The 13,307-nt window shown below is 36.4% G+C and overlaps 1 protein-coding gene across 5 annotated transcripts in view; it reads left to right on the top strand.

Annotated features, from left to right (window-relative positions):
* The window catches only part of ANKRD26 (ankyrin repeat domain containing 26), a 125,382-nt gene that overhangs the window by 46,592 nt on the left and 65,483 nt on the right, over positions 1-13,307 (top strand). Inside the window, exons 14-19 of one of the 5 annotated variants that reach the window (XM_071215473.1) lie at positions 1,587-1,685; positions 2,323-2,351; positions 2,436-2,517; positions 6,688-6,945; positions 9,371-9,453; positions 10,222-11,331. In XM_071215473.1, the coding sequence (XP_071071574.1) occupies positions 1,587-1,685; positions 2,323-2,351; positions 2,436-2,517; positions 6,688-6,945; positions 9,371-9,453; positions 10,222-11,331 (1,661 nt within the window). The remainder of the gene's footprint in view (positions 1-1,586; positions 1,686-2,322; positions 2,352-2,435; positions 2,518-6,687; positions 6,946-9,370; positions 9,454-10,221; positions 11,332-13,307) is intronic. The other 4 variants (XM_004470751.4, XM_071215474.1, XM_058297776.2 and 1 more) reach the window with 4 other exon arrangements.

The following is a 13,307-nucleotide window of genomic DNA, read 5'->3' as shown; positions in this document are numbered from 1 at the left end:
TATCATAAAAGCCAAAAGAAGAGAGCAGGGTCAGTTATGTAGAGATCAAGGAAGCTAAAGCCTAACAAAAAGTCCATTAGGAAAAAAAACAAAAAAAGAAAAATAAAGAATAAAAGAAAATTTAAAAAGTTCATTAGAAACTTTATGACTTTTAATCCAGTTTTCAGTTTTGGAGAAGTGATAGGGGGGAATTTAGTTTCTGAAAGGGTAAGTCAAGATAAAGAAATGTGGAAACAGACTCAGTATAGACCAGAGCATTTTGTAGCAGGTGGTCCGAGAGTCTGCCTCTAACAAGCTCCCAGGTGATGCCGATGCTGCTAATCATGGTACTACACTTTGAGCAGGAAGGGTATAGATTTCTCCTTTTAAAAATCTGGAGGAAGAGCTGTTCTTCCAGATGGATAATAGTTAAAAATACAACAGGATCAAACAAAGCCATTATTTTGCATTTGTTTCTGAGCATGTTTATAGGCAGAGGGTCTGAAGCAAAAAAGATGAAGAAATCGAATTTATAGATGCAAGATTCTGCTGCTAAACAAAGAGAAAAGAAGTGGTAGGAATAATCCATAAAAAAAGACTGCAGGGGAAGCAGACTTGGCCCAATGGATAGGACGTCCGCCTATCACATGGGAGGTCTGGGGTTCAAACTCCGGGCCTCCTTGACCCGTGTGGAGCTGGCCCATGCGCAGTGCTGATGTGCACAAGGAGTGCCTGTGCCATGCAGGGGTGTTCCCGCGTAGTGGAGCCCCACATGCAAGGAGCGCGCCCTGTAAGAAGAGCCACCCAGCGCGAAAGAGTGCAGCCTGCCCAAGAATGGCGCTTCACACACAGAGAGCTGACACAGCAAGATGACACAACAGAAAGAAACACAGATTCCTGGTGCTGATGAGGATAGAAGCGGTCACAGAAGAACACACAGTGAATGGACACAGAGCAGGCAAGCGGGGGTGGGGGTGGGGGGATAAATAAAAAATAAATCTTAAAAAAAAGAAGACTGCAGAAGAGGAGTACTCAAGAACACAGATTAGAGATTACTTTTGAAGAGCAGAAGGGAAGTAGGGAGAGGAAAAGCAGCTAGGTAATTTTGGAGTTAATGAGGAAGCTTGAGAGAACTCACTTTCGTTGCTTTAGTATGTTTCCCTGTTAACAGAAGATTGATCTTTGGTGCTCCAGGGAATACTGAAAGCAGGAGGCAGTGCTGGAATTGGGTAAACCGGAGCTCCTCATTTCTCTTCCCCATCTCTATTAGGCCTTGAGAACATGTGTTGCATGGCGTAGTTACTCAAATGAGAATAATTAAATAGAGAAACATTAGCTTTTTTTGGTAATTTTTTGGTAAGATGACTGTTTCAAAAAAAACCCACAAACTTTAAAGATTACTGTGAAATACTAAACCAAACTAATTTTGGAAACAAAAGAAATACTAAAACTGTTTTCACTAACAATTTACTAAATTCACTAAAAATTACAGTACTGATTTTTAAATATAAAAGGTTATTAATATCTAATTGTGACAATTAAGTTTATTTTTTCCTTTTTGATAACAGTATTCCAATATTGAAAGATTACTATACATTATTTCTTAGACGTGTTTTACATACCTTCTTGCATGAGTGGATCAAGAAACTTTAAGATGGCTAAACTAGAGGATACAAGAAATGTAGGCATACCATTAGCCCACATGGGTATGAAAAAAAATGAATATTTTTATTAACTATTATTCTACAAGTGTATATCCATGCTGATCAATTCAGATCACTTTATTTCTCTGATGAGAAATGAATTGTGCGTGCAACTGAACTGTCATCATGAGTACATACTTTGTAAAATTTAGGACCAATTGAAGAACATGAGATACTAAATACTTGTAGTATAATGGTATAAATGACCCTGATATATTGCTTTCAAGATACGCTGTTGCATTCTGCCATAAGCTTTGACATTTATTCCTTCAAGCCATGATTTGCTCCTCTGATTAAAGATCACTTTTCTCCCCATCAGTCAGCATGTTCACACTGGCATAAGCGCACTTTTCTATTTTAATTATAGTCATTTGATACATAATCTCACTTTTGGAATCTCAACTGCATGTTTATTAAACCTATATTCGTGTTTTTCTTCAGTATTTAAAATAGATTCATATTTCTGTCATTTTGCTGTCCTAACCAAAAAACCTTCATATAAACTATAAATATATAAGCAAGTAATTATTTTCTAAGCCAAGCATGAGGATTCAGCTTGATACTAATTCTGCATGAATGCTGACTTGCCTTTTATCATCTTCACATGTAATTGATTACATATGTTCCTTTCGCTTCTTAGGTTCTCCTGAGAAATATCCACATTTGAAGGTAATTACTTTCATATTTTTATCTTCAATTATTAATACAGATTGTATTAAGTATACTTTATTTGTTAATCATCTTGTTTCAAAGGTCATTCAGCCTGTCGTTGAAATGAAAGATCCTGAACCTAATAAAGCAGTAGGAATTAAGAATATACAAACATCCAAATCAGGTAAATTTTGCAATATAAATTTAACTCTGGAAATCAGTAAATTAAGATATTTGAAATGCTCACAGTATTCTTTTTTTTTTTTTTTTTTTTTTTTAATTTTTTAATTTTTAATTGACTTTGTAATAATATTACATTAAAAATATATATGTGAGGTCCCATTCAACCCCACCCCCCCACCCCCCCTCTCCCCCCCCCCAACAACACTCGTTCCCATCATCATGACACATCCATTGGATTTGGTAAGTACATCTTTGGGCACCTCTGCACCTCATATACATTGGTTCACATCATGGCCCATACTCTCCTCTATTCCATCATGTAGGCCCTGTGAGGATTTACAATGTCCGGTGATTACCTCTGAAGCACCATCCAGGGCAGCTCCATGTCCCGAAGATGCCTCCACCTCTCATCTCTTCCTGCCTTTCCCCATACCCTTTGTCCATTATGTCCACTTTTCCCAATCCAATGCCACCTCTTCTATGTGGACACTGGATTGGTTGTGTCCATTGCACCTTTATGTCAAGAGGAGGCTCAGATTCCACCTGGATGCTGGATGCAATCCTCCCATTTTCAGTTGTAATCACTCTAGGCTCCATGGTGTGGTGGTTGTCCTTCTTCACCTCCATCTTAGCTGAGTGTGGTAAGTCCAATAAATCAGATTGTAGGTGCTGGAGTCTGTTGAGGCTCAGGATCTGGCTATCACATTGTCAGTCCAGATTTTCAAATCCCCTAAATATATCTTTTTTTTTTTTTTTTTAATTTTTTTATTTTTTATTGACTTTGTAATAATATTACATTAAAAATATATATGTGAGGTCCCATTCAACCCCCCCCCCCACCCCCCCTCTCCCCCCCCCCAACAACACTCGTTCCCATCATCATGACACATCCATTGGATTTGGTAAGTACATCTTTGGGCACCTCTGCACCTCATATACATTGGTTCACATCATGGCCCATACTCTCCTCTATTCCATCATGTAGGCCCTGTGAGGATTTACAATGTCCGGTGATTACCTCTGAAGCACCATCCAGGGCAGCTCCATGTCCCGAAGACGCCTCCACCTCTCATCTCTTCCTGCCTTTCCCCATACCCTTTGTCCATTATGTCCACTTTTCCCAATCCAATGCCACCTCTTCTATGTGGACACTGGATTGGTTGTGTCCATTGCACCTTTATGTCAAGAGGAGGCTCAGATTCCACCTGGATGCTGGATGCAATCCTCCCATTTTCAGTTGTAATCACTCTAGGCTCCATGGTGTGGTGGTTGTCCTTCTTCACCTCCATCTTAGCTGAGTGTGGTAAGTCCAATAAATCAGATTGTAGGTGCTGGAGTCTGTTGAGGCTCAGGATCTGGCTATCACATTGTCAGTCCAGAGATTCAAATCCCCTAAATATATCTTAAACCCCAACATTAACTGCACCTCCAGCACATTAGCATGAAAGTCTTATGAAGGGAGATCCCATCTGAGTCCAGATTCATCACACATAAACACCATTTCCAAAGAGGGGCCATCTGCCCTGGTAGTTAACCCCATCGGCCATGACCATAACTCCCATGGGTCTCTTTAGCCCTCAAAGGAACCAATATCTGGGGGTTGTATCTGCTTTATCTGTCTCTCTGACTCTGCTCAGTTGTGCATGAGGGCAAACCTTCTGCCAGCCTCCAGACTCTTTTTTAGAAACTCGTAGCCATATAAACTCATTTCTCCTTTCCATTTCCCCCTTACTTTAGGTCAAACAGCATTTTAAAGTCATGGTATTTTATGTAGACATGGATATTCTGCTGATCCGCATTGAACCTTCCATATAAGGTCATTTTCCAGTTGCATCATCAGTTGGTAGTTGATAGTGGTCCCTCGTTGCCAGGGAGGCTCATCCCCGGGTGTCATGTCCCACGCTGGGGGGAAGGCATTGCATTTACATGCTGAGTTTGGCTTCGAGACTGGCCACATTTGAGTAACATGAAGGCTGACAGAAGGAAATTCCCAGGCACAAAGTTGCTCTAGGCCTTGTTATTATTTTGGGTTTATCAGCTCACAAGCATAGTCATTAGTATCAGGGGCTCACTGTTGAACCCTCACTCCCTCCCGGTCCCCACCACTGTACCTGGGAGACTGTCGCTGCTCCCCTAGGGACCACGACAGAGCACCACTGGCCAGGAACCCAGTACCCCCCCTACTGTGGTTTTTAATTGTTGCCACTATGAGTATATCCAAACATTACCATGCACCCTGGACATATGTTCTGTACAGCTCCCTGTCAGTCATATATCACCTGTCATTGGTATCCCATACCAGTATCCCTCCATTGCCATTGTTGAAACATTCTGCTCACAGTATTCTTATTCCTAATTTTTTTTTTCAAATTAAATTGAAGGAGTTGACATAAGTAGTGCAATATGTCACTGTTGGTATCTATATTTGGAAAAGAGGTATTTCTAAGCATAAGAAAAAGAGACTTTTGAAATGTAAGCTTTATTATTACTCTAAAGTTCCCTGTTAGAATCTCTATACTGAGGGATCCACAGAGTTTAATAATGGAATTCTTTAATATTTTTCCATTGATTTAAAATGCTTTTTGGAATTCTAACCTTTACCTGGGGTAAGGCTTCACATACCAATTGTATTTTAATTATTTCATTTTAGTGTCTTTACACTGATGGTCTTAAGCCAATCAGATATTCTGATTAGTGGACTGTGCGTGTGTGGTATCCAGTATCTTTGAGAATTAAAAATGGGTAAATACAAGCAAACACAATCACATATTTCATTAGCCATTATACCAGTGAATCACAAGTGATCTCTGGAAGGCTGAGAAAGAGAGTAAAAACATCAAATAACATTTTAGTATTATTATAAAAATAGTTTTGACATCTTGGACCCCTTGAATGGCTCTTGGGACTAGGGATTCTCAGATAACACTTTAGAACCCACTGTACTAAACCATAGATAGTATTCATGGATATGAAATGATAAAGGGGCCCTTGGTAACAAAGTGGCTTTTACAGTTTTATTTTTACATTTCCTGCTTTTTTCTTTCACTCATCTTTAGAAGTTTAAATGTGACAATTGGGTTTTTAAAAAAGGAAAATATTTTTGTTATACATTCATTTCCTATATTATGATACTCTGTACTCTGTAGATCTTGCCTGCACCTAGACATCCTGTTTTTACGTGAAAATAATTAGGTAATTTAAGGCTATCATTCCTCATATAAATTTATCATGTCTAGCCAAGGCTTAAAAAATGAATTCTGACAATATTAGTGTATTCAGGAAAGACCATCTCATCATATTAAAGTTGTTTTTAATTTAAAGTGGTACATTCATTAAACATTTTTTAAAAACGTCATGTTTCTAGAACATGTACGCCTAAATATTGTCATATATTTTAATTTTATTTTATTTTTAAGATTTATTTATTTTTTATTTCTTTCTTTCCCCTACTCCCTTCCCCCGTTGTCTGCTCTCTGTGTCCAGTGCTCGCTGTGTGTTCTCCTGTGACTGCTTCTATCCTTATCAGTGGCACCGGGAATCTGTGTTTCTTTTTTTGTTGTTGCGTCATCTTGTTGTGTCAGCTCTCTGTGTGTTCGGCGCCATTCCTGGGCGGGCTGCACTTTCTTTTACGCTGGGCGGCTCTCCTTATGGGGTGCACTCCTTGTGCATGGTGCTCCCCTACATGGGGGACACCCCTTTGTAGCACGGCAGTCCTTGTGCGCATCAGTGCTGCGCATGGGCCTGCTCCACATGGGTCAGGGAGGCCCGGGGTTTGAACCCCGGACCTCCCATGTGATAGGCGGACGTCCTATCCATTGGGCCAAGTCTGCTTCTCATGTTGTATATTTTTAAACTTAAAATGTTTAGATAGAAATTTTGCTAGTAACACAAAAATTTTATATCCCTAAATAATCTTCATTGTTAATAACGTTTTTGTGGAAAACAAAATATTTAATAGAGATTGCTTAGTGAATTAAAGTAATTAACACTAAACAATAAAAATGTGGAAAAAATAAGAGACAACAGTTAATTAAACTTACTTAAATGAACGAAAATGTTGTATATTCGTGAGAGAGAGGGGAACATAGGACTGCTTCTCTTAAAGAGAGTTTGTGCAACATAGTCAAATTTGTATTATTTACACTCTAATAAATGGAAATTTTATTTTCAGATTTTTCAGATTGGGATTCTACTAGTTTGACCCTCAATAATGAGACTTGCCAAACAGCTGGGGATTTGAAAGTTGATGATAAATGTTCATTTGTATCACAATCAATGACCAAAAATCAGTCAGCATCCACAAAATTTGGACAGATGACCTTAATAGATAAAGAAAAGTTTAATATTGGAGCTGTATTTCTATTAGGGGATTATTCTCTCCATGACCTGTGTGAATCACAGCTATCAGAAAAGAAAGAGAGCAAAGAAGGTAATAAAGAAGCATAGAAGATTCAACCCTAGAGTACTTGTGTGCCTTCACTGTAGTTGTGACTTTGAAAAATTTTTTTGTGGTAAAATTTCCTTTTGTGTATACTCCCCTCATGCAGCCTACAACTGAACAGACTCCATTTTAACAAGGCATTTGTATTCTTTCTTTAATCAAAGCCATATATAAATTACAAAAAAGAATTAGGAGAAGGAATAATTTCGTTCAGGTTAGTGTTTAGCATACATTTGAGAGTGGATGACAGAATTATTTTCAGAACTATTGTGACTAAATAGTTCTGAATAGGGGAAAATAAGGTAGAGATCTAAAGATTGCCTATTAGAACACACAGATTTCTTAGCTTTATTTTTATATCTCTGAATTCACAAGTACTAGTTATAACTATATTCAAATGTAGCTAAAAAATCACCTTCTAAAACCAAATATTAAATTATTTCTTGTATTTTCTATTACTTTTGTGTATTTTTAGAACTGGCTTTCCCAGTAGTAATTGGAATTGTTGAGAATTTGCTGTATAGTATCCTCCTCAGTTGTGTCCACATAGCCTATCACCTTGTTTTATTATTGTTTCTAAAGAATAGTTTACAAGAGAATAGTTTACAAGAAATAATGGTTTTAAGGAGTGCTATAATTTAAAAATAACATGGAAAATCAATTCTAATTCTACTAAGTCACCCAGTCTATTGATTAATTGCATCAAATATGTGTTCTACCTTATGTACCAGTGAATTCAGTGACCTTAATTTAGAAAGTCATATCATCAGGTCTGTAGTAATAAATCATGTAAAAAATTTTTTTTACCTCTGTAGTTTTATCTTCTTTCCTTAACTGTCTGATTAACATAGCATTTTGCAGAAATTCTCAATTATCTCCTGGAGGATTGACTACAAGCTGTAAATCCAAATCTATTTACCTATACAACTGACTTATTTACTCTTATTTCTTCATGAACTTAGTATATCCAAGAAACAGGACTTTCAAACTGAAAGACCTAAATGAGCTCCCTAAGAGAGGGAGATGTGAAATGGAAAAAACTACAAAATAAACACAAGTGACTTAAAATCATTTTTTTTTTGCTGTGGTCACTGATAATTTTATCCTCAATATTTTTTGGAATTATTCCCTCATTTCAGGCCTGTGTCATCTTTATTTTGCACAGTTGCCTTCTAATTAATCTCCTTTTATTCTTTTATTCTTTTATTCTTGTGCCTCTCAAATTTATCCTTCCCTCAGCATTTAGAGAGATCTCTCTCAAATGCAAATATGGCCATGAACCACTGTTTAAAACATATTCATGTCTGAGCATCTTAAAATTACATACAAGAACTTTCATGATGTCTCCTGCCTAACTCTTCATCTTTAGCCTTCTTCTGTCTGCCATTTTCTCTGGCATCACTGAATTCCTGGTTCAACCTCCTCACCAATCCCTCCCTTTTAGACATATATCCACTCTCTGGATGATGCTTTCTCTGTGTTGCCTTGGATGTCCTCACACCTTCCTGCTTTCTATCTTCTTTAATCCAGCTAGCCCTCCTCTTTAAGTCGCAGTCCAGACATCATCTCTAGAAAAGCCATCTGTAATACCTTTTATCTGGACTCCCCACCAGATGGTTCCTTACTCTTCCTTAATTAAGCCCTGGTGACCAGTATATAGTAGGAACTCAATAAATAATTGTTGAATAAAATACATAAAGACTACTTATATAAAAATGACTTAAGGTACTGCCCCCCAACAATCTAGGAGCAAAGAGGAGAGATGTAAAAAAATAATTATATTCGGGGTAGTAAAGATACACTAGGAAATCTATAAAGTACTAAGGTAGCACCAAGGAAAGAAACAATTTATCTGGAAAAGATAGTTACAATTCAGGAAGACTTCAGGTAACAGGCTGGATCTTAAACAATAAAATTTGTGAGACAGAATAAATAGTGCGGGATACAGATAAAAGGATATAAACACTTCAGATTCAGGGATAGGTATACGCTGATAGAGGTAAAAAGTAACAGTACTTTTGGAAACCACAAATAATGTTGTAGTTGAATCTTAGAGTGTTGTTAAAGAATACTTTCATGAAGTGGAGAATAGTTACAGTGTGCTTTTATATGTTTCTACCATATTTTTTATTTTGTTTTTGATTGTTTTTGTTTAATTATGTTGGATGGATGAATTCGTGAATGAATCTTTAAGCTGTTTATATTTCTTGAACCTGGTGACATCTAGTCTTTCCAAGTGGACTATTGAACCATTTGCTGAAGTTTTGGATAATTTCTTAAAGAAATAAATACTCAGCTAAAGATTAACCTTAATTTAAATTCTCAGTTGTAATAATGTTATTTTGTTTATTTTTGTAAAGATGGTATCTTTTATCTAACTGTTCTAAGTAGTTTATTTTAACTAAATATATAGATATGTCAGCAGAACTAGACTTAAAAATGATATCAGAGGAAGAGCAAGAAAGGCTTGACGGAAGTGAAAATAACCAGCCACAGGTATGTAAAAATTTAAATTTAAGTTTCTGGTATAATATTGTTTCCATGTTTTAAAAACTAGCTAATCCAAATGAAATTATATTTTGGACTAGACTATTAAAATCTATAGATCATAATTTAATATTTAATTTTTGAAACATTTTAACAACTTATAAACCTTAAAATATTCCTAGAATCTTTAGCAGCTTATAGCAAAAGTTTATCTTTGGATAAAAAAGAGACTTTTTTTGTAAATATTATTACTAAATTTTAAACCACTCCTATTAGTGAACATTGGAATATATTGGATTTGGACAGAAACAGATAATCTATTAGTATGTAGGTATATAACACTATCATGGTATATAATTTGAATCAAAATTTAAGAATGTGCTTTTCCTAATTGATGGTAATTGACTATGGCTCCTAATAACTTAAAGTTAACCTACTCTCCAGTTACTGATCTGTAAAAAAAAAAAATCCTTACATTCACTGTAAGAGCTCTCTGTTTAAGATATGGTCAGGTGAAATGTTTTTAAAGTGAGAAACCTTTGTAATATTAAAAATTATCTCCTAATTCAGTTTTGGTAATTTTAATATATAATGAAGTAAGCTTAGTCTAAACCATACAGTGACAGAATTGGGTTTGCTGCTTCATGTTTTTCTCATATTTTAGGCAAATTATTTTTCACTTCTTACAGTTCAGTGATTTGGGAGTAGCTAAACATAGGTCGAGTTACATTTTAATTATTTTTCTAATTTTTCTTTGTCCATACTTGATCACTTAAGGATAAAGTTATTTTTAAAACATGCACCCTGACAGAAAAGACATCTGAAAATCAAACCAAGCAAATTAATCTTCCACTTTTGCATCTGCAAAAAATATCTCAAGAACCAGAAATGAATAAGGAATGTGATAGAGAGGATAAATCTGTATATTCAGGACTTCCTTTTATGCAAAAGTATGAGGAAATGTGGATCAAACAAGGAAAGATAGAGTGGAAAAATAATTTAAAACTCATCACAAATGAGTTAAAGCAGAAGTTTGGTGAAATTTGTGAAAAATACAAAATTACTGCTTGTCCTGAGGAAGCACCACTATATGACAACTCTAACGGAGCAAACTTAAAGGAAATATCCTCTAATTTGACAAATAATATACTTGATTATGAGGAAAAAGATGCACTTGGAGTGTCTCTTTCTGTTGTATTCCAGGCATTTCCTGAACAAAGAGAACCCAGTCTCGGAAATGTCTTTTCATCTCATTTATACTCTGGGCCCCAGGGATATGTTTGCCCGTCATCTTCTAAACTTTATTTAAATGATAATAAATTAGACTATGAAAATTATTATAAACCAGACCCTGGACATATTTTTAACAAAAATGAGAGTTTTTGTAATGATGCAGAAAATAAAACTGTAAAGAATCCAGATGTAGTTACAGTTGAAATGAAAGAAGACCAAGAGTTTGATATGCAAATGACAAAAAATATGAACCAAAACACCATGAATTGGAAATTAGACACTGGACATATATCTCAGTCTAGTGATCCCAAAAACCTTTATGATTTGTGGCTTACCCGTTCCAATGAAATGAAACATATGATTCAAACAAAAAAGCGCACTATTTCGTCTGTTACAAACACTTTTGAGAAAACAAAGCCAATGGAATACTTGTTCCAGAAGCCATCACATGATAATTGCTGTGCTAATGACTATAAAAGCATGGAACCTGAATTAGAAAATGTGAGTTCTTCTCCACCATATTGTGACAGAGCATCAAAAGTATATCTAAATGAAGAATTACAGCAAGATATGCAAAGGTTTAAGAATGAGATAGGCATGTTACAAGTAGAGTTCCGGGCTTTGGAAAAAGAGAAAGCTCAACTTCAAAAAGAGGTAGAGGTTCACTTACTGCTATTCTTTATTGTTTCTCCTTATCATTTATCTGATCCATTCTGATTTTCCACTTAGGAAAAGCGCAGTGTAAAATGGGGTTGTTTAAATACGTAATTGTGTCTAGAAAGAGATGATTTCTGCAGTCTAGATAATTGGAGTTCTGGAAAAGATTCTCATAATTTGTGTCCTTAGTTAACCTGTCTTCCAAGTGGCATATGAACTGGGAAACTAATTTACTTAGATACCATGTGTCTTTCTGAACCAGGATAAGCATTAAGGAAGTTGCGGAAAAGAAAATAATAAGCTTTTAAGCGTTATTTTTTCTATTGGCTTAAAGATAAATTACATTTCCTTAGACAATGGAATGACAAGGAAGCAATGACTGAGAGAAGTGATCTAAAAATATATCTAACCTTGAGTGCTATAACAAATATTCCAGCTAAATTTATCTATTTATTGTGCATTGTGCAAGTTTATCTGCATAATTCTATCCCTTGGAATTTATAACTCCAACATAACCACTTGGAGATATTTTTCATAACAAATATATACGCTTCCACATTTTTTTAAAGGTTTATTTTATTTTATTTATTTATTCCCCCACCCCCGCCACTTGTGCTTGTTATCTGCTCTCTGTGTCCATTTGCTGCATGTTCTTCTGTGTCTGCTTGTCTTCTCTTCTCATCTTCTCTTTAGGAGGCACTGGGAACTGATCCTGGGACCTTCCAACATGGGAAAGAGGCACTCAGCCACTGAGCCTCCTTAGTTCCCTGGTTTATTGTGTCTCTCACTGTCTTTCCTCTGTGTCTCTTTTTTGTTGCAAGTCATCTTTTTGCATCAGCTCTCTGTGCGGTCCAGCTCGCCTTCATCTCTATGGTAGAGGGGAACTTAATTGCTTGCACCACATCCACTTCCCCACACATTTTTTCAAATCACAATTCTCAAATGTTTCTGTTGAGTCAAACTGGTACATTAAGTTGTTTAGTAAAGTCTGGTAGAGTTTTTGACACGTATGATTTTTATCATATAGGTACCATAAACCTCTAGCATAAAATATAGTACTTAAAAATAGAAAGTTGAACTCTAGCATGCATTGAGTTTTTTTGTTTTTTTTTAAGATTTATTTTTTATTTATTTTGCTTCCCTTCCCCCCCCCCTCCAGTTGTCTACTCTCAGTGTCCATTTGCTGTGTGTTCTTCTGTGTCCACTTGTATTCTTGTCAGCAGCACCAGGAATCTGTGTCTCTTTTTGTTGCGTCATCTTGCTACATCAGCTCTCCGTGTGTATGGCGCCACTCCTGGGCAGGTTGCACTTTTTTCGCGCTGGGCGCTCTCCTTATGGGGCGCACTCCTTGCCTTGGGGGTCCCCTATGCGGGGACACCCCTGTGTGACATGGCACTCCTTGCGCGCATCAGCACTGCACGTGGGCCAGCTCCACACAGGTCAGGAGGCCTTGGGTTTGAAACCTGGACCTCCCATGTAGTAGGCAGACGCTCTATCCGTTGAGCTAAATCTGCTTCTCTGCATTGAGTTTTAAGCTAGACAAAAATCTAGATTTATTCTCCTTTAAAAGAAAAAGAAATTGAGCTGCCCTTTAGGGGCCATTACTTTAAAGTACTTTGCCAAAGTCACACTTTTAAGTATTCTGATTAATTTAATGAGAATTTTTCTGGTAATTTATCTGATGAAATTATATTACTCAGTATTATAGAATTGTACTGTATGTTTTGGTGACTTATAAAATGCTAGGTAATGATGCTTTAGGAGCTTTGGGTGAATTATTTAATCTTTCTGGGTTTTAGTCCTATTAGCAATAGATAACAAGGCTAAAGTAGATAATTACTTATATACCCTACAGCTATAAAGCTTACTAGTTACTGAGTTGGAAACTTGGGAGCCTTGCTTATTTCCCAGAACCTTGCTCTTAATAGTTCAGCAGCTTCATTCTGCTTCTTGTGCTGCAGGAAATTTTGCTT

Source organism: Dasypus novemcinctus, chromosome 5 (assembly GCF_030445035.2).
Source record: "Dasypus novemcinctus isolate mDasNov1 chromosome 5, mDasNov1.1.hap2, whole genome shotgun sequence".
NCBI lineage: Eukaryota > Metazoa > Chordata > Mammalia > Cingulata > Dasypodidae > Dasypus > Dasypus novemcinctus.
This window is presented reverse-complemented; position numbering and strand designations above follow the sequence as displayed.